Source organism: Sebastes fasciatus, chromosome 14, assembly GCF_043250625.1.
Source record: "Sebastes fasciatus isolate fSebFas1 chromosome 14, fSebFas1.pri, whole genome shotgun sequence".
Classification (NCBI taxonomy): domain Eukaryota; kingdom Metazoa; phylum Chordata; class Actinopteri; order Perciformes; family Sebastidae; genus Sebastes; species Sebastes fasciatus.
In genome coordinates, this window is record NC_133808.1 from 29476873 (window position 1) to 29500620 (window position 23748).

Here is a 23748-nt window from a genome sequence, read left to right on the forward strand (position 1 = left end):
AAGAGAAAAATGTGACACAGGAGAAGGAGAAATAGTCCGCCCACCATTTTAGTCCAGACAGAAACATCTCAATAACTATGGGATGGATTGACATGATTCCCCAGACAGAGCTGGTGCTGAACAATTTGGTGCCCTAGGCAAAATTTGAGCTGGTGCCCCCTTCCTCTTTTGGCATGCGCGGAGGCATGTGTGAAGAATGTTCTTAAACAGTGTTATTTTTGTGTACAGGATTGACATAGCCTCTTAAACTGCTTAGAATATAGCTACCATAATGACCCTGATTGTGAGACACCCCCGTTTTTCCTTTTTTGAAAAAGATTTTTTGAAGATCAAATCTTCTTTTTATATAAAAAAACATAATTAAATCAGATCAGAAAGCACCAGTAATTAGACTCTGCCAGTGTCATTGATCACCATGATCTTAAAATTGGAATTATTCTCCTCCTCAGTTGATGGTGGATCATCAGACCATTAATATCATCTGACATTTGAAGGCTGTTTCAGTTTTTAAGATAGTGGACATACAGAAAGGGATAAATATCGTGCCAAAGTTGAGCTGTCTTCACCCAGAGGTCCGCGACACCTCGGTGGCTAACGGCAGTGTTATGTGCCTCCTCAGACGCTTGGTGGCCTATGCACAGCACGTGATGTGCATGTGCCTCGCAGCTGCGCTGTACCCAAGATTATGTATCCTAATGACTCTGGTGATCCTCTGACTTTTCCTCTAGCGCCACCATGAGGTTGACATCTGTGGCTTTGAGTAAAATATCTCAACACCAATTGGATGGATTGTCAGGACATTTGGTAAACACAATCATGTCCGTCCTGGATGAACTGTAAGAACTTCTGCGATCCTGACTTTTCCTCTAGCGCCATCATCAGGTCAGCGGGTTGAAGGAAACACTAGTGCGCCTGCTCTCTGGGCACATGGATGCGGAAGCTTCAGGTAATTTTATACCCCCCAGTCAAACTACTCGAATGGCTGTAAAACTACCTATCTGTGACTATTTTGACTGATATTGCAATGCAATATATAGATTTGTAATATTAGAGGGAATGATACATCTCACATCAGTGTTCTCATTTTCATCGAAATACATATTCAAATGTTTATAGTGTGATTTTTTGCTGGGGATCTGTACCGAATGAAAACCTTTTCCTAAGTCAGTAGAATATGATGTGCAGGCCAGGAAATCTCTGCAGCACCACAATATCTAATTTGAAATGGTATTTTTTGCCTTTAACAAATATTGTGCCTCCTGCTATTTGTAAATTGCATTAGGCCACGGTGAGATTTCAATAAAATGTTGATTAATTGTGCAGCCCAGTATTAATCTTTTTGTGCTAGTAGTTAAGCAGTGTATCTTATTTTATTTTTTTTAATAGTTTTATGCCAGTGTTCATTGGAATAGAAAATGAAACAATATTAAATCTATACAGGAGTATAAAGTTGAATGTTTCTGCAATAATCTAAAGGACATTTACAGACAATCTGCAGCTTACTGCAAAAGCTGCATTTGGATATTTCCCTGCATAATTACGGATCATTTATTTATACTGTATACTGTTATACTTTTTCCTTTAACTCTAAAGTTATTTATATCATATATGTCAGTCACTGCCTGAAGAGAGATGACCTCCTGAGTTAATGGAACAGAAGCTCGTATACACCTGTCATACAGGAGACGTATAGGAACATACATTCAAGCCACATTTATTCATGTCAGACAGCTGTCACAGGTTAATCTCTGGTCGTCACTCTTAGCAGAGACTCCAGTCTGAGCTGTAGCTTTATACACTTTACTGCTGAACCATGTATATATATATATATATATATATATATATATATATATATACAGTATATACGTGCCCATACATGTGCACTTTCTATTTCTTTTTCCATCTCTTTAAAAATAATTAAATCAGTTTCCCATCCCTGGTAGAGATTCTCTGCCCTGAAAGATGCCTTTCAAATGGCAAAAGTGGTTTCTCACATGTTTGAGCTTTTAGAGGCGGTAATTGTGTTCTCGGAAGAGAAGCCTGAGGACTATACCGAGCTCCAGGACAGACTCAACCTGGATGTACAGGGGAAGCTGAAGATTTTTCCTGACCTGGTACAAACAGTTTTCGTCTTTCTCAGCAATAGAGCCGACCGATAGGTCGACATATCGGCAGATAGTATTATCACAGATAAGGCTGACCCGAATGATTCGAAGCTTCGACCACTGCCATGGTAATCGACCTCCACATCAGTATTCAAATGTGTCTGGTCTTTTTGCAATAAATTTAGTATTTAATAATAAAGTATAAATCCAAAAATAGCCCATGAAATAAGGAATAATCCTGCAACATTATTCATTATTCATACTCAATATTAAAGGCAGGGTTGATGATGTTCTCCAGCCTACACTATTTGTTATATTGGTTGAAATGGTCTTTACACTCCGACAGCGATCCATTACGGATGAGCTCTGAAAAAGGACCTGAAAAGAGCCGTCATCTGTAGCTGCTGTAATCCTGTAAAAACATCTACCAATCACTGCCTCGCGGTCCGCTTGGAAAGAACCAATCAGATGCCTCCCTGCTCGTACTCTACCCTTGGCGTTCACCAAATTTAAGGTATACTTTACGGTTATGCATTTATGTAAAGAAGAATATCGTCCGATATATTGTTAACAGATTTTTAAAAACTCTGATGTCTTGAAAAGAAAGATCTGACGCATTTTAAAAGTACATGTGTACAACACTGAACTCCATGCAACTCACCACGCTGTGTATCTGTGGCTTGCGTCTCTTTGCCAGGTCTATGACATTGATCCCGTTGTAGTAGAGGTTTTCCATGCAGCCGTGGAAGTTCTTCCTCAAAAAGGTGCCAGGTTTACCGGGAAGAGGGATGCCTCCAAAACTCAACTTTGATGAAGGGAAAACAGAAGAGGAAGACGTCTTAGCACTACATGCAGACATTTATCTCATGTATGCTATTTTCATAGAAATATACATTATATATAAAATTAAATTCACATTGAACCATCACAGTCTGAAAATACATGCACACACATATTCTCAGCAGTTGCTGCACGAACAGCTGAGCCGGTGATTCAGCAAGTGAGAAAACAACACCCACTCACTGGATCCAAACATACAGTGAAGAGCGACTGTGTGCACACAGTATTCTGGTCTGGGGCTGTTGTTCATGGTTTGGCGTATGTCCCTTTAGTTCCAACAAAGAGAGCACAAAGACCGGTCCTTAAAGAAAAGCGCTTTTTTCAGATCTTTGGTGTGGAAGAACTTGGCTGGTCTGCACAGAGCTATCAAACACCTTTGGGATGAACCGGAACTGTGACTGCGAGCCAGACCTCATCACCCACCATCAGTGTTGGACTGCGCTAATGCTCTCGCGGCTGAATGGAAGCTGCAGCCAGGTTCCAAAAATCTTTTTGAAAGCCTTCCCAGAAGATTGGAGTCTGATAGAGCCGCAGATTAATGCTTCATTTTGGAATAGCGGTTGGTCTAATGCTCCGGTGTCCACATACAGTTGGTCAATCCGGGAGTGCTGAAAGTATCTACGTTGTGTTTCAACACTGGCTGCAATTAAAACTGCATCTTTGAAGGTGATCTTTTTTAGGTTTTAACTCCTAGCTTTCCATTCTCACACGGCACATATGCAGTTCATAATAATGGTGGCAGATTTACCGTCACTAATTCTTAGTCATTTTTTGAACAATGGGTTCTTGATTTCAGAAAGATGCAGAAAAAAAAGCAGCTGGCTTCTAATTACTAGCCAGACATATTTTATCAGCTCTAATCTCTATAAACAGACAACGGGACAGGATTTTGATGTCGTGTTCTGGTTTCCGTTTGTAGTCTGAGTAGTATTGACCAATCAACGTTGGAGCAGGATTTGGTTGAATGCAGGTAAACAATCCGTGTGGAGAGCAAAAGAGGTGGAACGCATTGGCTGAAATGCAATCTGGGAACCCGCCGGCTATCGTCGGACGATGATTTAGCTTTTTATTGGATTCAAATTAGCTTGTAAAATGGCTACTTGTGAAACAATCTGGTCGTACACATACAACTCCAGTCTTGCATCTCAAGTTGCTAATCGGACTGTAAACAATGAGCGGCGCATAGAAAAAGAAGTCTTGGCCCAGATATCCGCTGACCCCCAGGGAACCCCAGAAATATCAGCTGTTTTTTATTCCCATTGCGTCAAATACCGATGCTTTGTCACGCCCCTTGCCGGGCTTTCAAAGCTCAGAGAACGTGGTCGGGGAGTGTGGTGATGTATGATAAAGAGCGAAAAAACACACACGTAGGACTTTCATCTCGTGTTCACAACGTTAAGTTTCTTTTTCAAGCCCAACCATGAGGCTTTTACCTAAACCTAACAAAGAGGTTTTGTTGCCTAAACCTAAGCAAGTATTTTTTGTTTAATTCACAACGTTAACCACGTGTTTACTGCGAGCGAAAAGTGACGCCGAGGGGTCTGACAAAGCGTCGGTATGTGACGAGCTGGGATGAGAACGTGTTGGAAATACAGCCCCTTACAGCCGGAGGCTTATCTGTCGTCACATCGATAGCTAATTAAGCTTAGCTCCTTGAGATGGTTGGAAATAAAGTCTCAGGCTGATTCATTTTAAAAGAGTGTTAAATATGCACTTGATGGCTACATAATTATACTGTATGCCTAGTTATGGTTGCTAAACTATGATTGGGCGATCGCTGTCCAGGGGAGGGGTTTAGTGACCAATCCATCTCTTTAAATATAGTTTGAATATGTTTAGAATATTCTGGAATAACTAATAATAAAGTTTCCACAGCATTCAGAGTGAAGTTACACAATGCAAAAGTAGAGGTTGAAAGTCCTCTCGGCAGTCTGTTATTCCTTTGAGACAACAAAAATAACTCGTCTCTGCTACATTTCTGTTCCTCTCTTTTCTATCATTCATTATGGAGACGTCATTTCAAAACATGCCTCTTCCCAAGGGCTTACAGTACATAGACTAGACTCTGTTTACTATCCTACTCCGAGGCTCATTACTAACTCCACTGCTTCATCACTATGTTATTAACAACACGGTTGTTTGGCCCTCGCAGGATAAATTCATTACGAGATATATTCAAAGCTGCAGTTATGTAATTGAATCATCCCGTGGACTCACCTCGTAGTCCACCTCCAGCGAGTGTCCTTCTCCTTTGGTTTGGAAGTGCTGTGTGTGGGAGTCCACTGTGAGGTTGACCTGCTTGTTGAAGCGCTCGATGTGAACGGAGTGCCACTGTTGGTCATCCAGCAGACTGCCCACGGTAACGGCAACGCGTCCGCTGCTGAACCTCAGGCGGCTGTCGTCTGCACAAACACAAAGGAGACAGCAGGACCGCAGTGAGCAGCGGTACATCTTCCGCAGTGAATGTGTGAAGGGCAGACAGGCCGAGCTCAGGTCTAAAGACATATATACAAACAATCATGTCCTATTCATTCAGATGATGTTTACTAGAATAGATTGGTTTGAAGTAGGGCTGCATGATAATGGCTAAAATGATAATCGTGATTCTTTTTTTTTATCAATACTGAGATTACAATTATTAATTGATTTTAGGGACAAAATATTTTTATTGCAATTTCACATTTAAATAAGCAGAGCACTGCTTTCACTTCCATGTTGTGCTAAATTCCTGCGAATGTACAAATTAGGGCTGCAAGACGTTGGAAAGAACTCACATACAGATATATTCACCCTAAATTTGTAGGCTACATTTTAAAGTTAAATGCATCAATCTGGAGCACTTTGAAAGCAAAATTACAAGGCTAGATCTGTGAATAGCTTTGTGTTCCTGTAAACAATATAATCATAAACACAGTGGTTGTATAGATATGAATGGTGATGACGGCAAAAAGGTCACACGGGATGACAGCTCTCCAAAAGCGAAGCGAAAACATCTCGATTTGTCGGCTGGTGGGCGGCTGGATTTGCCATGCAGCAGAGTTTTCAATGAGCGAAGCACACATTTAAAACCATTTTAATATTAGATTAATTCTGCAGCCCTAGTTTGAAGGTACTATGTGCTGCTTGAATGGTTATTTGGACAATGAATTACTCTGTAAACAGAAAAATAACCAATTAGCATTCTGGAAATCAAGTGATTGTTGAAAGTATTTTTCAACTACAAATGCTGGTTTCAACTTTTAAATTGTGACAGTTTTCTTATTATTTCTTTTTCATATTATTGTGAATCAAATGCATTTGCTTGGAAAACAACAACTTGAAGTTACTCATGCCTCTATGTACATCCTTTGTTATCTCTATATACTTTTGGCCTGGCAAATTCAGCAATTCGAAGACATAACTTTGGTCTTTTGGTATGTTGTGGAAAAACTCTGAGGTGGAACTGAGGTGAGATGTACAAATGACAACCACCACCTTGCCCTGATACCTCTCGATCGTGACTGAGAGACAAAATTCTTGAGGGAATGAAAAATAGATTTTTGAGAGAGAGAGAGAGAGAGAGACAGAGAGAGAGAGAGACAGAGAGAGGGAGAGAGAGAGAGAGGGAGGCTGGGAAAGCGCAGTTCACCTAAGTTGAGGTAGAGGTCCAATCTTCCTTGGTGAAGCTCCAGGGTGATGTAATCTCCTCTCTGGCCCTCTCCGTGCAGTAAAACACCCTCGGCCTGATGGCTCTTGAAGCGCAGAGAGATCACGTCCTTCACCGTCGACATGGACTTCTGGTTGAACCGATACAGCAGAGAGCTTCTGCCGTCAAAGTCTGCCACGTATGACTCTGAAAGAGAAGCACAGTAACTCTTGAATCAGACTTGCTTTATCGCCTGACAGCTGCTCTTATTTGTTCATGAAATACAGTTCTGTTGTACAAACACCTGATTCTAAGTCTGTCTTTTAATTGTGTGCTTTTATTTGCTGTCGCTTGATATTCTTTTATTTGTGATTGTTGCTTTTAAATGCTGTCTATGGAAAGCACTTCTGTGCTCCCAGCTTGAAAAGTGCTATACAAATAAAGTTATTCATTATTATTAATTATTAAACGGCTTTGTTGAATACTCAATTCTGTTAATCACAGCGTTCTGCGGTCTGTTATTTCTTTATAACAGACCGTTGCTATGAATGACAGATCGTTGCTATGGACGCAGTTCAGATGTCAGACTCTGGCGGATCGTTTTTGTGTGAAATTATTGATAACTTCAGTAAGTAGCCGTGTAATAAGCGGGATAATGTAGAGCTAGCGGGTCATTGTTGTGAAAGAAACCCCTTCAGGGCGATGAGAGACCGCTCCGCGTCGGGGTGCGGCATCGCCCTGTGGTTTATTTCACAACAATGACCAGCTCGCTGCACATTATCCCTTACTCAGTGTTGCACACTGTTCTTTCAAAGAATTAAAAGATAAATGTTGTGCATGCTTGTAAAAATCGCATTATTTGGTAACACCCATGTCTATAATGCATTATAAACATACCTATAATGCATCATAATCCGTTTACCCCCATGTATAATTATAGATTAGAGCACTACTAAATATTCATAATGCTTTATAACAATAACCTTTACAGAATATAAAGAATTTTATAATGACTATAAAGGTCAAGTATCATAATACTTAATAATTGCTCATCACTCACTGACATGTTTTTGTTAAGATCATAGTGTATTATAATTCCCATTATTGTAATATATTATAGTCTTTTTTATAATGCATTATAATCATTGTATAATATAGTATAATATGATTATAAGTTACTCTAAGCATTATTTGCTTTAAGTAAAGTAAAAATTAATTTTACAATGTTTTGTGTGTTGTTCTTGCATATATAGATTTAATGATATTTTTCACTTGACTTAAAGCAAACAATGACCACTTAAAGTGATTTATACTACAATATAATGCATTATAAAAAATATTATGATGTATAACAACTATGGGAATTATAATACACTATGATCCTTGCAAAAAAGAGTGACCAGCAATTGAAATATTATGATGCTTGACTTTATAAGTCATTATAAAATGCTTTATAATGTGTTATGATTATTATTATAAAGCATTATGAATATGTACGAGTACTTATAACTATGATTATACAGTGCTTTTTTTTTTTTTTAAATGTAGTTAGTGTCACGATCTGGAAAATTGCTCTCACAATCTATTCTGTATCGATTCATGAGCTGAATGCATCTCCTTCATTTTCCAAATAATCTGCCGATTTCATTTCACTATTAACTGTTAATGACTTAATCACATGCATGTTAAAACACAAGACAATCCCTGACGGTAAATAACAAATGTCTATTGTGTCTCTAAGGGGGAAAAGAGTAGCTGCATTAAGAAGACTGTGTTGAAGATGTAATCTAACATGAGATGGATTGATTTGTTTTGCTATCGATCACATTGACGCTAGCTGCAAGATTTAGTGCCGGTTGTAACGATTCTTTGGGGATCAATCTGACTAACCGCCCCTGGTGAAATGCCATTTAATTTAAGGCATAACATAACCACTGGCTGCAACAATATGTATTATTATTATTATTATTATTATTATTATTATTATTATTACTATTATTATTATTATTATTATTATCTTTTTTTATTTTTATTTTGTTATTATTATTATTTTTTTAACACCACAATAATCAACATATTTAAGTAGCAGTCTGCACAGTTTAAACCAGATAACTGCACAGGTTTATTGTTCTGTATACAGGCAGCTCTGTTATGCAGCAATCTGAGTGAGGAAGGATAAAAGTACTGAACCCAAAACAGCTACATCCCCGTCAACACTGTGAGGATCTCTACCACACTCTCCCTGTTTCACTCTCATCATTCATTTACAATTGATTTCAGGGAGTTCTGCAGCACAGATTTGAGATCAGTGGCATTCACAGTGTCACCTCTATATAATCCTGCTTCAACAGAGACGCTCCTGCATATATTATAATGCAGCAGAAAGACCTGCATGGAGATGTAACCTTTCTCAGTCTTGGCAGATTAGTAGTTTCTGTAAGTTAAGTCATGCATCAGCTATATTATAATTAATTTGGTATTTTCAGTAGTTCATAAGCAGCCACATTATATTGACCAGTGGAGGAAGAAGGAGAACATGAGGAAGCATCAGTTTTATACCTGCTCATCCTAACATGAATACACTTGGCCACACTGTGTGGTGGCTGGGCATCATAAAAGTGATTACTGTGGGATATTCTGACAGTGTTTCACAGCGCATTAATCCAGCGGCTCATCTAGTTAGTGCTGCTTCACAATGCGTGGGAGAGGTATGTCAGTGAATCCTCATTACATGTATTTTTATAGCGGATTGCTCTGGATATATAAATGTTACTCTGTGTCCTTTTATCGTGCACTGTACAGAGTACAAGTAGGGAATTATTCTAATGTAGTATTTTACTATTAAATCTTTTTAAGACAATAATTGAATTATGTTCTTTTGAGAATTCTTAAGGTGATTAATTGTAGTCATGACGCAACGCATTAAAGGGATAGTTGTATGTTTTGAGGTGGGGTTGTATGAGGTACTTCATGGCAACAGGAGTTGATTGTGTTGCCGAGGAAGCTTGTTCACTACCTTAAACCCGTCTGGTCTCATGTGGTATGAGTCTGTAATCTGATACCTAGAAGACAACAGGTGTAAGGGAAAGGACTAAGAAATCAACGCCACCGCCCCCTCCAATAATAGAGTGGTGCAGGGATGATTTGGATTATTGCAGAAAATAATCTCTGTGGCAAACAAACATTTATGATACTTACACGATTTGTTCCATAAAATAATCTCCACAAATGAACACCACTTTTATGATTTTTGAAGTGCAAATGCAATCGGCAGAAGTAAAAAGCTGACGTTAGGCTATAGATGAACTACACCACGGTCGCATGAGCGTGAGTATAAACAACGAGGCTGTAAAGATGAACTAGTGATAGCATGATGACGTTTAGTAATCTCATTTAGCCACTTGTTAACAACAGCCTTTTTTAAGACGTATAAAAGATTCAAAATTCACGAGTGGGACATTTACTGACGTATTTTATATCATAGAACAAAACGTTAAAATCTCTTCACCTTGTGTTAACCACAGACCTTATCTTAGGCTTCTAACTAAGAACCCACTGACTTCCAGACGAGGGAACCGAAAGTGCTAAAATGCTAACTCATTTCCAGGTTTTAGGACTCATTCCTGTAACAAAAGAAACCTCAACATCTGGATGTGAAGGCCCAGATGAGATCCAAACTCATATGAAGTCCCTCAGGAAGTTAGTGGCATGAACGAGTTGACCCTGAACACCAAAACGAAGCTACGGTTTGGAATGTCTGAACCATGTTTGAAGCGGGGAAGTTAGCACAGACTCTAAATATAGCGTACACTTAAACAGATTTTTTAGGTGTCTAAAATCTGTTTTGCTGCTGCCCCCGTCCACAGCAGTACATCGCTTTGCTCCCATGCGCCTGCTCACAGGTTGATGCTCCACAAAAGCAGCAATCACCACATACGTTCCCAGGATTGGCACATCCCAGCTACCGTCCCTTGATTACTTCTTCTGTCTCTAAGGCACATCTGCTGTGTGTGTCTCTACTTGAAGCTAGCCAGCGTGTGTTAGTTTCTCCTTATGTGGTACACCTTTTTCTGTCATGGCAGAGAGCAATGACTCAGCGATATGAAGTGTATTATCCTGACATAACAAGTATTTAAGTTGTGACAACCGTGAGACAGGAAGATAAGTAATTATGATTTTGGTTTTAATTGGCTGGCATGAGTGAAAGCGATGCAATGTCAATATTAGTATGAGCAATGTAATGGCGTGCGCTGCACTGGCCATGCTTTATATTATCTGTCTCCGCTTTGTGTTTTTGTAGCTACATAAAATGTTTTCAGTCTGCGTTTTCAATATAATATTCCCTGGCTGTCGGGTTTTCTGATTAGTCGTTTCACTGCTGTCTGGAGTATCAAACAGCGTGTTATAACCAAGTGAAGAGAAAATGGCCCTCATTAATCTCCATCAAGAGAGTGGAGCTGCAAAGCCAGATGTATAAATGAACAAAGATCCTTCTAGGTGGTGTGAAGCACTGAGGTTTTGATGTGTAGACGGAGTGCTTTCACAGTGTGTGTTACTCACTGTAGGAGCAGCCAAACACCTCCACTCTGAGGCCCATCCAGCCGCTGGGGTTCCAGTCGAGAGGGACGAAACGCAGGAAACGCGTCCTCACCGGGTGTGACAGCTTGTTCTGGACGACGGCCTCCGAATTCACATTCCCGACGAATCTCTGCAGGACCACAGAGGGACAAAAAAAAAAAATGACCTCAGATACGAAGTGAATAGTAATATTTTCACTTGTCTGTTATTTAGCTGAATACTTGAAATATAATAAAAAATCTAAATCCTTGAACAGCACAGACAACAACAAAGTGCTGACAAGGCGAAGCCAAGGGCAATGTCTTCTTCCTATCCTTGAACATACTATTTGATGTAAAGTGATAAGAATCATCGTGTGGTGTGGAAATATGAGAATATCCGTTCGAGCAGGTCCATGTGAGAAGGAGGAAAATTCACCAGCGAGGCAGCCGGGGGCAATAAGGGCTCTCGCTTTGTGTTTTCTCCCTGCAGAGCTCGAAACAAAAACCTCTGAGTACAATTGTGAGATGTCATTCTTCTTTTTCTATTCCACCCCTCCTCTACTTTCACTCTGCACCAGACAAAGCCAGGGGACATAAACAAAGGAACAGAGAGAGATGGAGTCAGAAACAGAGACAAACAACCTCTCCTCTCAAATGACTGATTACCAGCTCCTTCATAACCGATTCTAGGCAGGTGACATATCAGATCGATAAGTACTCCTACTATAAAGAAGCAAAAATATAGATCATTGACAGTGGAGCTCCGGGCTTTTGTGGACAGTTCAACACAGTCAGACAAGGCCAATAATTCAACTTTCCGCAACAGCAGACACACAATTACCAGCGGCACACACGACCGTCCGATGCTTTCAGAGCACCGCAAAGCAGAAGCATCATTAAATGCACCAGGATGCTGCTGCTTGGTAGATAATCAAGGCAACAGTGCGACTGTTAAGGCTGTTATTGTGATTTATGCCACCGCTTTCCCATTTTGAGCCATTTACTGAGCGGAGCCTCGTGGCTGAATCTTAACACGCGTACGAGCCGGGCTTATTTACACATGCACAGTAATTCACGTCTGCACAGGAGGGATTAACAAATGGCGCTGGGGCTTATACATTCGGTCAAAGCAAAAATTTATTACTTCAGCACTGCAAAGAGCTTTCAGAGCAAACGAAATATGAGAAAACACATTGGCCTTGAAAAAAAAAAAAAAAACACAGCATGCATATTCACGACACTTTTTCTTATTCACGCTTTCAAAATGCTTTCAACCAAAAAAATCAAATGTAGCCATCAGTGAAAGCTGCGGTGTTTGTCATACGGGGCTCTAACTGTGACCTTGTTATTTCCAGGCTTTGTGTGACACACTGCGGCAGAAGACTATTTGATTGTTCCGCATTCAAAAGCTGTAATCTAAAGCCTCTCAAAATGAGACTTCAAATCTCAAAAAAAATATATTCATGACTAGATAAGCGACAATCAAAAGAAAAATAAAACAAAGTTGGGAATAAAGACACTAAAGACTGTGTGGTTTGATGTGATTTGACTGGCAGCGCTGGCAACATAAGCACAGACTGTCATACACTCTGCTTTAAATCAAGTCAAAGTAAAGTCAGGCTTTATTTGTATTTCACATTTGAAAACAACCTCAGTTAACTGAAGTGCTGAACCAGCACAAAATACAAAGCAAACAGAGGAAAACAATAAATATAATGTGCACATAATAGTAGTGAAAGAACAGCAGCACAATAGAAGATGAAGTCAAGGTGTCAAGCTCAACTCAATCAGCAGCGACTTCAATGTTTCTGTAGTCTGAGCAGTTTTTTTTTTAATGAATAGGTGGCAGTTCCAGAGATTATGGGCAGCAACCACAAAGGCTCGGTCGCCGCTGCTTTTGTGTCTAGTTCTGGTGACATTCAGGAAGATAAAGATGCAAGAGTTCTGCTAATTAAGGTGACACTAGCCCACTTAAAACCTTAAAGGGGACCTATAATGCTTTTGTGCTTTTCCCCTTTCCTTTAGTGTGTTATATCGTTTTTTTTGTGCATGTAAAAGGTCTGCAAGAAAGAAAGAAACACTGCTCCTGAACTGCCTGAAACGGCGCGCTTCAAGTCCTGCTTTTTCTTCCGTAACGTGGTGATGTCACCAAGTAACGCATTTGCATAATACCGACAGAGGGTGAAAAGAGGTGCTGCAGCACAGCCGGTATGATAAATATTAAGCCTTTACATTAAAGCATGTAAACATGTTCTAGTAGAAACCCAAAATACAAGTATGAAGGTGAAAATAATCATAATAGGTCCTCTTTAAAAACAAGGAATAAATGTTGCTAAACTCTGATTGGAAACACATGACATCATCTTTTTCCAGTGGAGCCCCGCCCACTTCAAACCAGTGTGAAAAGCAACGACAAAGAACAGAAATACAAAAATCCCTCCGGTGAAATAACTAGAACTGATGTAACTTTGGCAGAATAATGTGTGTGCATGTAGGACGTATAGTGTATGGTATATGTCTGGTGTGCAGCTTGTGAAACTCTGCTTCCTCTTATTTCTGTTACAATCATTAACCCCGTCTTTCCACTCGACTCCCAGCTGAATGTCTGGAAAATCTAATGAACCAAACAAACTCTGATTAAGGCTGCACTGCAGTCATTCTGGCTGTTCATTAGCGAACAACACTCAGACACGTCAGCAGCGTGAGTTATTAGTATTCAAGAGCCATACTACTACGAGAACGCCACCGAGGCTGTCCTGAGTATGACGTTTGTTTTCGTTCCCTCGCTGGAAAACTTGCAACAGAACATCCTGTGTGTTCCAACTGGGAGATGAAGTCAGGTCTCTGAATAAAGGCCTGAGGGTGCAGAAGATTTTTCCAAAGGTCCATAGGACCGAGGGCGCTCCTTGTCCACATAAACAATCCTAACCCCGCCGTGACTTCATTATTTCTATTTATGCTCCTGTCACTGTGGAACAGTCTCCCTCCCCATTCATTAAGACTCTTTACTCTTCCTCTCCAGTGATGAGCTCCCTCGTGTCACTTTTCCTTTGTGTTGCACACAGCACAGACGCATAAGTTTATTTTAATCAATTCACTGGGGAATAAATCCTGCTGCCGGCGATGAATGCAGTATGCTCCAAAAGGTCATTGGCCAGTTAAACAGCCTAAGGGAACACATAGTGAGGACATAACTGCGAGTTTGTGACCTTGCCATGAGTGAAAGTGCTGCAACAATACCTGACCGCCGGTCAGTCAGCCAGAGGTCCCCTGATCAGCATCAACTGGGCCTTAGATACGTCTTCATTATATCAGGAAGTAGCAGAGGATGCATTTTCTGTTTGTGTCAACAACAAAAATGTCTGTTGAGTCACATTTAAGGTTAAGGTTTGATTAAGATATTTAAAGTTATATCAAGGTACTGAAGAGTCTAGAGCCACACTAGCAGCCCTGTGAGGCTGCACAGTGATGCTTAGAGCTGATCAGCATGGCAACTGTCACGAGAGCTGTGCAGGGTGCTGATCCTGGAACCGTCTTATATTCACCAGTGGGCTCAATCCTATTGGGGACAGGCAATAGTTTGCTTTGATTGGCATTGTCATTTGCCTCACCTTTTCACCTCACTATATAGCCTATCTATATATCTATATCTATATTACATACCCAATATGTGTACTGTTGTTAGACATACTTTTGTGTGAATAAAGAGTAGTATGTATCTTTTCAGACGTACTGAGCAGTAATTAACATTATCCCTTCCTGAGAGCCTCCTTACAGGTTGGAGATGTGTAACCATGGTAACCCGTGCCAACCCAATGTGTCCAAAACGACAATTTGTGAGAATCAAAGTCGGATATAATTTAAAATATATATTACAAATGAGAGAAATCCTGATGGTACGTGTCCACAGGGGCGTTTTTTTATCACGAGGGATCGTCTCGCTTCCCAGCATCGGAAGCTTGATGGGCTGCCACTTGACACAAGGCACCTGATTGGACGAATGTTTTCCCTCGTGGGCTGCTGCTCCCAGCTTTCAAACCCAGAACCAACATGGCAGCTTGTTTGAAAACTTTATTGTCTTATATCACGAAAATAGTTTGCCGAAATGTGTTTCTGAAAACATTTTATGCAAGAAATAAGCCGTGCAGTTGATGAATCTGTCTTTATTTTGGACCGACAGCGCTTAGTTTAAACGTTTCTCGAGAGTTTCCAGAGGCGCCGAGTCGCGTCGGATGCCCGTGATTTGCATGAAGTAGCCTAGACCTCAACTTTATGGAAATGAGGAGCGGGCGACGCGTTGGTCCGTCTCTCAAATCGCACTGTTGTGCTACCAGAATGCATTGCATGGCTACATGGAGAGGACAGAGGCTGTGGACATGTACCATAAGGGAAATCTATACTTACACTTAAATTGAAGCATTATTGACGTTACAGAGTCGTCCGTCAACGTCTGTTATGAACGTTGTCGTCATTACCGCATTGCATTGTGGGATATTTATGCTGCTGTAGTAAGTTGCATACTGTAATATTTCACCAGAAATAGTATGCATTTGCGCACTATTGGTTTCATACTAAGGTTTCGGAACATTATAAAAGATCCCTTGAACCAGACCTTGAACATCTGTACAGAAGTTTACGGCAAGATTGTCAAGATATTTCACTCAAAACCTCAAATATGAATCTCACGGTGGCGCTAGGTGTAAAGTCAGGATCACCGAAGTCGGTAGGATTCAGCCACACGGTGACCAACAGATTGTTTGAATTTCCCGAGAGGTCAGGCTGTATTATACTGCGAGTGCAATCATGATACAAGATACAATTACTCCGATAAAATCAGCAATCATGCAAACCCACTTTAATCCTTGTTAGATCCCCATCTACCTGAACAGCTAACAAGCATGGAAATGAATGTAGAAATTCACCCCCTCCCCTTAACCAGCAAGAATTTGTTTCACATGTTTATTCACAGCTGCATTAAAAATAGATTCCTGAATAAGGCTTTTCAAGGATAATGAAGGTAATCTGGAACCCCCTGCTATTAGAATACATTCCTCTTCCCACATAGGAATATTTGCAAAGAGCGTGCAGCTAATTCACCATGGAGTAGATTGCAAATATTATACAGGGAATTAGGTTAAAGTGGGATTTAAAGAGTTTACTTTAAAAGTACCATCAAGCAAAAAAACTATTTTTCTTCACATAAGGAAAGACGTTCAAGAATTTCACAGCACGAGCTGATAAAAGTCCACATTTCATCTCCTAAACGCTCCGACATAAGTCACTTTCACAGACTTTCTCCCCTGTCTTTCGCTAATTAGCTTATTATCAGCTTGTGCCATCATGTCGTCTCACATGTTCCTCTTGTACTTTATGATGCTCTGTTTACTCAGAGCGCTCCCGCAGACAGGAGACTGTTAGCAGGAACATACGGTGATGTCGACACTGTTACTGAGGTCAGGCGAGTGAGTCATTAAAGTTACACAAAGGAAAAATAAAGTTTGTAATGTGTGCACAGGAAGAAGAGGTTATATTCATGTATGTTCTACCACACAAAGCCTATATGTGATTTTAAGTGTTTTTCAATACCCAGTGGTGGAGCTTAAGGATGAAGATGTCCTTCCAACACTTTGATCCAGAGCAGGATGTGTCCATGGATACTGTCCAGATTACCATAATATTTGGTATGAATATTAACGGCCCTCGGAGAATGGCTGTCATTGATCTTGGCGACTTTTTCCCTAGAGCCATCAGGGAGAATTTTGCACACAAAATATCTTTCTTTTTTATAATAAGAACTTTCTCTAGCGCCACCCTCAGGTCAAATGTAATATGATTATGTTATATATCATATTTTATGCCAGACTACTTGAAAGGAAAACAGCAAACGGACCAGGGTTTGTTTGTTCCTTACAGTCTCATTTATAAACACGACAGCATCTAGGAGACGCCGGCAGGGTTGTCGACCTTTAACCTCTTTTTTTTTTTTACATATAGAGCTCATTTTTCCACGGAGCTAATTTGGCTCGGTATTAGCGAAGAATGGCTGAGAGCTAGCAGTCATATCAGCAGCTGCTGCTCTCTCATTAGTCTCCCTCAGTTCGGTTTCTGGCAGCGAGCCGTTACCTTTGAGCTTCACTTGTTAAAATGCCAGACGGATGTGAGTAAGTATCAGCCAAAGGTCTTGGTGAACGCTGTAGTTAGTCAGCCTGAGTGCGAGTTTCAGAATAAGAGATTTCTGACTAATTGGCTGACATTCATCCTGCACTATATAAATTATGCTATAATTCCAAGTTCACATGAACACCAAAGAAGAGACGGGAGGCGTGAAGGTTTAAATTGTCTTCGTGAGCGTGCATTAAACACACATCAGGAAATATAAAGCTCAGTCACGCCTGGTTTTAATGCTCGCCAAGTTTTTGAGGAAGACGCCCGTTTTGACTGGTACGATGTGTGCCGGGGTTCAGAGCTATATTAATTTTAATATGTGAAATAAGTACAGCACTCTCTCTGTTCTCTCTCTCTCTCGTGGGTCACTTACAAAAGGTGACTGCTGCAGGCCATGTTGGTAATATCTATACATAATGTCTCGTCTTCTCTGCACAGCAGCTTTATTTCCCTTGTCAGAAATAACGATATAAGGACTGACTGGATGGCACATAAACGTCTCCGTGAACTTCACTCTGGGGAAACTGCACACTTTCTATTTATTTTTTTTGGCACCAATTCAAAACTGAGTTATGATACTTTGTTCTTGTTTACATAAACATATTAATCTCTGGTTAAATATCTAAAATGACAAACAAAAACAAAACTACGCAACACTTTTTGCCAGATGGTACATGAAATCTGGTCGGAGGCATTAGCAGACTAAGCTGCTGCTTAAGGCCCCGCGCCCATCAGGGGCCCACAAAATGGACCATTTACACATATGAAAAGCTTTGCTCATAATTTAAGTGTTTATTTGTTGTTATATTTCAACCCCTCCATAATAATAAGGGAGATGTATTTGTTTAAGTGATTTCTATTGAAGTTGTTCTTCACATTTGCACGTTGCAAAGTTAGTTGTGTTGGAGAGAAATGGAAACTCATCGTAGGATGACTTGTTGTTAAAAATGCTGGATAGTTTTCTAAATAAAGCTTTGTTGGGGACTATTTCCAGCCTTGGATAACACATTCTGCGCGTTAGTGACAGTAACAGCGTGAAAGTTTGACAGAGCTTGTGGAGGGGGATTCTGACTCGACTTCAAAAGAGCTAGACCAGATTCAGTGTTAGAACTGTCTTATTAAACTTTGTGATGTTTTATTTCATCTCCTATATTTCAAGATGGAGGAAGATAAATTTAAAAACAGCACACAACACTAAGACATAATGTACAGCCTCACATCTCTGCGCTCTTTTTCACTTCAACACAATGAAAAAAACGAGCCCTTTGCAGCAGTGACATGCCAGTGGGCAACTACACACTCCGCTAATTAGACTGCCAAGTATAAAAAAAAAAACTCACATAAAAACCATTTAACATCTTGTCAGCAGCCTTTGACATAACTGGGACAAACACAATAAAGGATTAATAACGTGTGCCAACATCAGGCTATTTTCTTAGACCTGGAGTCCGTGCACAGGCTGGTGTAACAAGTTGTGACATTACATGGAGGGCTAAAAAAAAAAAAGCCGTATAATTGTGTTGACACCAGACACTTCCCACACCTTGAAATGTGTCAGAAAGAGTGAGAGGATGTGTTATCTGACTCTGACTTGTAATGTCATCAATAAATAGCTCCGCAGCAAACAGAACGTGGAGGAGTGATGATATCTCACACGACAGAGGTAAATGTAGTTCTTACAGTCTAGATTGATAAACTCCCACCCTCATCTCTGTGCATTAAATATGGAGCGAGATCCGGGAGTTGATTAGCCACTCGAAGCAGGAGGAAACAGTTATACAGTATATATGTATATGATATAATGTATGAGTATATGACTGGTTTGTTTTTAGCCAATGTTTGAGTTTTTTTTTTAAAGGTTAAGTAATGGTCACAGTCACTGATATGTGCTGGTAATTTGTTCCAGGAATGTGAGCCTCTAACAGACACCATCATTTGACTAAATATATTTCTACGCCTAGGTACATTACAGTCTCCCATAGTCTGTGCTCTGGTTTTTATCATATTACTGTGTTTTTCTCTGGATAAAATGGTGCGTGGTGTGCCCATTTAAAACTTTAAAAACAAGACAGACACCAATGAAAGTTTGGTAACTGTCAATGTTTAAAATATTGTACTTATTTTATCTTATTTATTTGTATTTAAAAGGGACCATGTGCAGTTTAAATGTCTCCATTTATACCAGATTATAGCTTTAAAGCTAATTCACATCTGTAGTACCTTGGCAGGTCAAAACAAAGAAACATACTGCAGACTCATACAAGAAAGAACATACAAAACGCACAATACACAGCTGCACACAATAGCACATCACAAAGAATGCTTGTCAAGTAAAAACAAGTCATGAATACCATGGAGTAGAATTAGAGATCAGTGAGTACGGAGCTGAGCAGCTTACAACAGACGTTTTAAGTTGGCTTTGAAAGTGCCGATAGAGCTGCAGCTCCTCACATCGTCAGGCAGGGTGTTCCACTGATTTGTGGCCTTTACAGAAAAAGAAGATTGCCCAAATGCAATGCGGCGAAATAGTACGGTACAATGTTGCATAGAAGATTTTTTCTTAAGGATCTTCGCTCTTATTTATGACATTGCAATAATTGAAATAAAAGGTTTCCTGTCCAAAAATTTGAGAGTCTTCTTGAAGAGAGACTTGATGGGTTTTAACGTGCTCACTGTTGTATGTGACCAGGTTGTAAAACAATATGTTATGTGAGGAAATCTCATTGTGTGCATATAAGCTTTTGCTGACTGTGAAGTAAGAAAAGGTCTTATATGACGGAACTTTGCCAGGTTGAACTATAGAGATTTTTTTAATGTGTTCCTTGAATGTACGATTGGAGTGAAAGACTATACCAAGATACTTAAAGGTCCCATATCGTGCTCATTTTCAGGTTCATGCTTGTATTTTGGGTTTCTACTAGATCATGTTTACATGCTTTAATGTTCAAAAAACACATACTTTTTTTCATACCGTCTGTCTGGATATACCTGTATTCACGGTCTGTCTGAATCGCTCCGTTTTAACGCATTTCAACGGAATGGCAACGGAATTGCGTTGCTAGGCAACAGCTTGGATCCATGTTTACTTCCTGTCAGCTGATGTCATTCACATCCACTGCAACAGGAAATAAACTGGGACACATTTAGTATGTTAACGTTTAAAACTGTGAAATGGTTTAAATATTGTAGATTTGTGACATCACAAAAGGACAGAAATCCTAACGGCTTGTTTCAAACGCACAGTTTCTCAATACGGGTTTGTGTGTATTCCCGCAGTGTTTCGATACTTTCACAGTGTTTTTATATCACTTAAACCTGCTTTATAATATAAAAGACATGAAAATCTCACTTTTTATAATATGGGACCTTTAAATTATTCCACCAGGGTCCAAGGGTCCTTTACGTGAAAGAAAAATTGGTAACCACTGGCTTAAGCTGCGATCATGCTTTCCGCACAGACATGAGCTGACGTAGAATCGTGACGAGGAAACGTTTGGATGTTTTATACTCTGCTGTGTGGACACTCGTAACCCTCGTGGATGTGGTAAGCATAAATCAAGTTTTAGAGTTTTGATTCTCCGCCGTAATTTCTCATAATTCCCCCCAGGCTTGAATCGGGTCTGCAACAATTTCCCTGTGTTTTTTTTCTTCTGTTTGTTCTGCCGCGGTTTAAAAATAAAATGTGTGTTGACATAAAAACCTTAACCCAGTCCCAACTCCCAATTAATTAAAGAGAAACGTCCACCGTGACCTGCGTACTGTATGTAAGTATAAGCCCTAGGTGTTTTGTTATTAGGTTTTCTGTTGTCTTCATTTTACTCAGATTTTATATTTTTTAACATTTGACTATTGTCTCATGGACTGTCCGCTGCTGTTCGAAAATCATGTCACTCTGACAGCGGTTGCTTCGAACAGACTCCCGCCTCTCCTTAATGAGGAGAAATATTGCATATTTATGCATATTTATTTATAGTTTTTGAGATGTGCTGAACATTCGGTGTTGGAGATCAGAGTCACAAATGTCTGTTACCACACTGGAAAAAGTCTTTAGTTGACTTTAGCTTGTAATACATTTTTTAATATATTTTAATTTTTAGCTCTAGAGCTTGAGCAAAGAAATAGTTCCGGCACAAATTGACTGTAAAACCGCAAGTTGTCATTTCACATTTGGGTTAAGCTGCTATGGTGAGCTTTGAACAGAACCAGGCTAGTTCCCCCCCCTCCCGCCCCCCTTTTCCCAGTCTTTATGCTAAGCTAAGAGAACTGAATCCGGCTGTACCTTCTCTTGTTACTCTCCACAAGAAAGCATTTTTTTCCCAAAATGTCGACCCATCCCTTTAATCATAAATAGCCAACAATAAAACTTTATTTCTTCTGTATCTAAACATTTCTATTTTTGCATATTACTAGTGCTGCTAGCTACTTTCATTGGAAAAGAGTTGGCAACACTTCTAGCTTACTCTTGCTAGTTTCTCCGGAGAAACTAGACTACCAACCCAAGCTTTAACGGTATACAGCAAACCAGCAATGAATCATACAGTCATACAGGAAGCCGATCAGATGAAACATCCGGACTCACCCCCACGCCGTCCTCATGCCTGTACTGTTTCCAGGCTCGGCCCGTGTCACTGTAGAGCAGGAGGTAACTGCTGACCCAGTCCCAGCTGTCGTAACGTCCCTGCGTGGCCACAGCCGTCACCTCCATCTGCTCCCTGAGGTCCACCTGGAGCCAGGGCTCTTGGTCGGTCACCATGGGAGACCAGCCTCCTGCTCCTGAATGAGAGCAGAGAAATACAGACAGAGCGGGGTCCATTAAACATCCATACTGTGGGCATCGATACAATGAACAGAGGATTGTTGTGGTTTATGCTAAGTCGCTACAAAGTGCATAACATGTTGATGTAAATACAGGGAGAGTTTGCATATGAAAGGCTTCAAGGTGAAGTTACACTCAGGCAAGACAGTGGAGGTCAGCCGCCTCACTTCTTGGAAAATAGCTGATTCGTTTTTAAATGTGCACAGCCGGGCTCGAGAACTTATAAAGAGCACAATCCTTCTTGGTTGTCGTGTTAGCATCCACAAACTGCAGCTCTAATTAGGTTCTGATGGCATATATGAAGTAGGTCCAGAGCTCATGGAAGCTGTAGCTGTTTCCTTTAACCTGAGAGGCTAGTCATGGGACCCCGCAGTATCTTCACTCTAGCTTTAAAACTGAGCTCGGTACAACCTAAAAATCACAACTTGCGTTATTGCGTTAAAGAAATTAGTGGCGTTAAAATGATTTGCGTTATTATCGCGTTAACTTTGACAGCCCTAAATACATAATTGTTTGTGTTTTGTTGTTGTTTATTTTTAATGTAATTATTAGTTTTTATTGGATTGTTGTCTACTGATTAGTTATTTCTTTCTGCTTATTTTGTGTGCTTGTTGTTGTCATTTATTTTTGATGGTATATTTCAAAATGATGTTAGCTCAGTTTTTTTTTTCCTCTCGTCTTTGTTATTGTTTTTCTCCTCAGGTTGAGGGGAGGTCCGTTGCAAAAGCCCGAAGCCGCTGGCTTCTTGACCTCATTTCTTATTTTTCATTATCTGGATTTTATGAAGTCTTATGTGTGCGCGCAAATAAAAAGAAATAAAACAAAATGAAAAATAGTTGACCCACTTTATGGGAACAGACATGCGTCGCATATTTTGTAAATAGTTTGTTTCATTTTTTGGGTAAATAAAACCCTCGTTTTCATAAATCCGCCTGTGACTCCTCATGCCTGCCAGCTCGGTCCCTCACAGCCATTCTCATAAAAAGATTAAGTCACTTTCTTTGCCAAATAACAGTCACTGTATTTTTGCAGCATTATTATGAAATGCGTAATTAAGTTTGAAACTTATTTTATATCAGTCCACCAGTAATTACACACAGCCATCACTTTCTCATCTCTTCATAATAATGAAACAGCGTCTGTCCGAACAGCGACATGTGGTTAATGCAGCCAGTCGTCATACCTCATTGCTACTTTGTCATTGCCTTCATAAACAGCCCATGTAACCATCACACTAATGGTTCATATGAGCGGTTTGTGGTAACTGCTGGTACAGCAGGTGGGTGGTGCGTATCTGAAGCATGTAGGAATGTTAAATCCATGCAAGAACATCGTCTCTCGTACTCACCATCTCTTCTGTTGAGCTTGGCGTTGTGAGCAGCATAACTGAGTGATGACTGAGAGGAGCTCTGAAAGGAGGATTCTGGCAACGTGGATGCCAGAGGACCATTGCAATTATCTGTGAAAGGAAAAAACACATAGACAAACATTAACTTCAAAGTTTGTTTTTAATCTTTGTAGAATGGTTCGCCACACTTGGATTTACTCATCCGACAGAAATAATAGAAAATTCATCGTTGAGGAGTTCACCATGTTGGTTCAGAGTGCATCTTTACTTGTCGGTGGTAGAGTTTTAAA

General features: G+C 40.1%; 1 protein-coding gene across 1 annotated transcript in view; it reads right to left on the reverse strand.

Annotated features, from left to right (window-relative positions):
• The window catches only part of cntnap5a (contactin associated protein family member 5a), a 104208-nt gene that overhangs the window by 60065 nt on the left and 20395 nt on the right, over positions 1-23748 (reverse strand). Inside the window, exons 2-7 of the mRNA XM_074657793.1 lie at positions 23459-23569; positions 21874-22067; positions 11131-11278; positions 6574-6777; positions 5163-5347; positions 2767-2910 (exon numbers count right to left, since the gene is read on the reverse strand). Of these exons, the coding sequence (XP_074513894.1) occupies positions 2767-2910; positions 5163-5347; positions 6574-6777; positions 11131-11278; positions 21874-22067; positions 23459-23569 (986 nt within the window). The remainder of the gene's footprint in view (positions 1-2766; positions 2911-5162; positions 5348-6573; positions 6778-11130; positions 11279-21873; positions 22068-23458; positions 23570-23748) is intronic.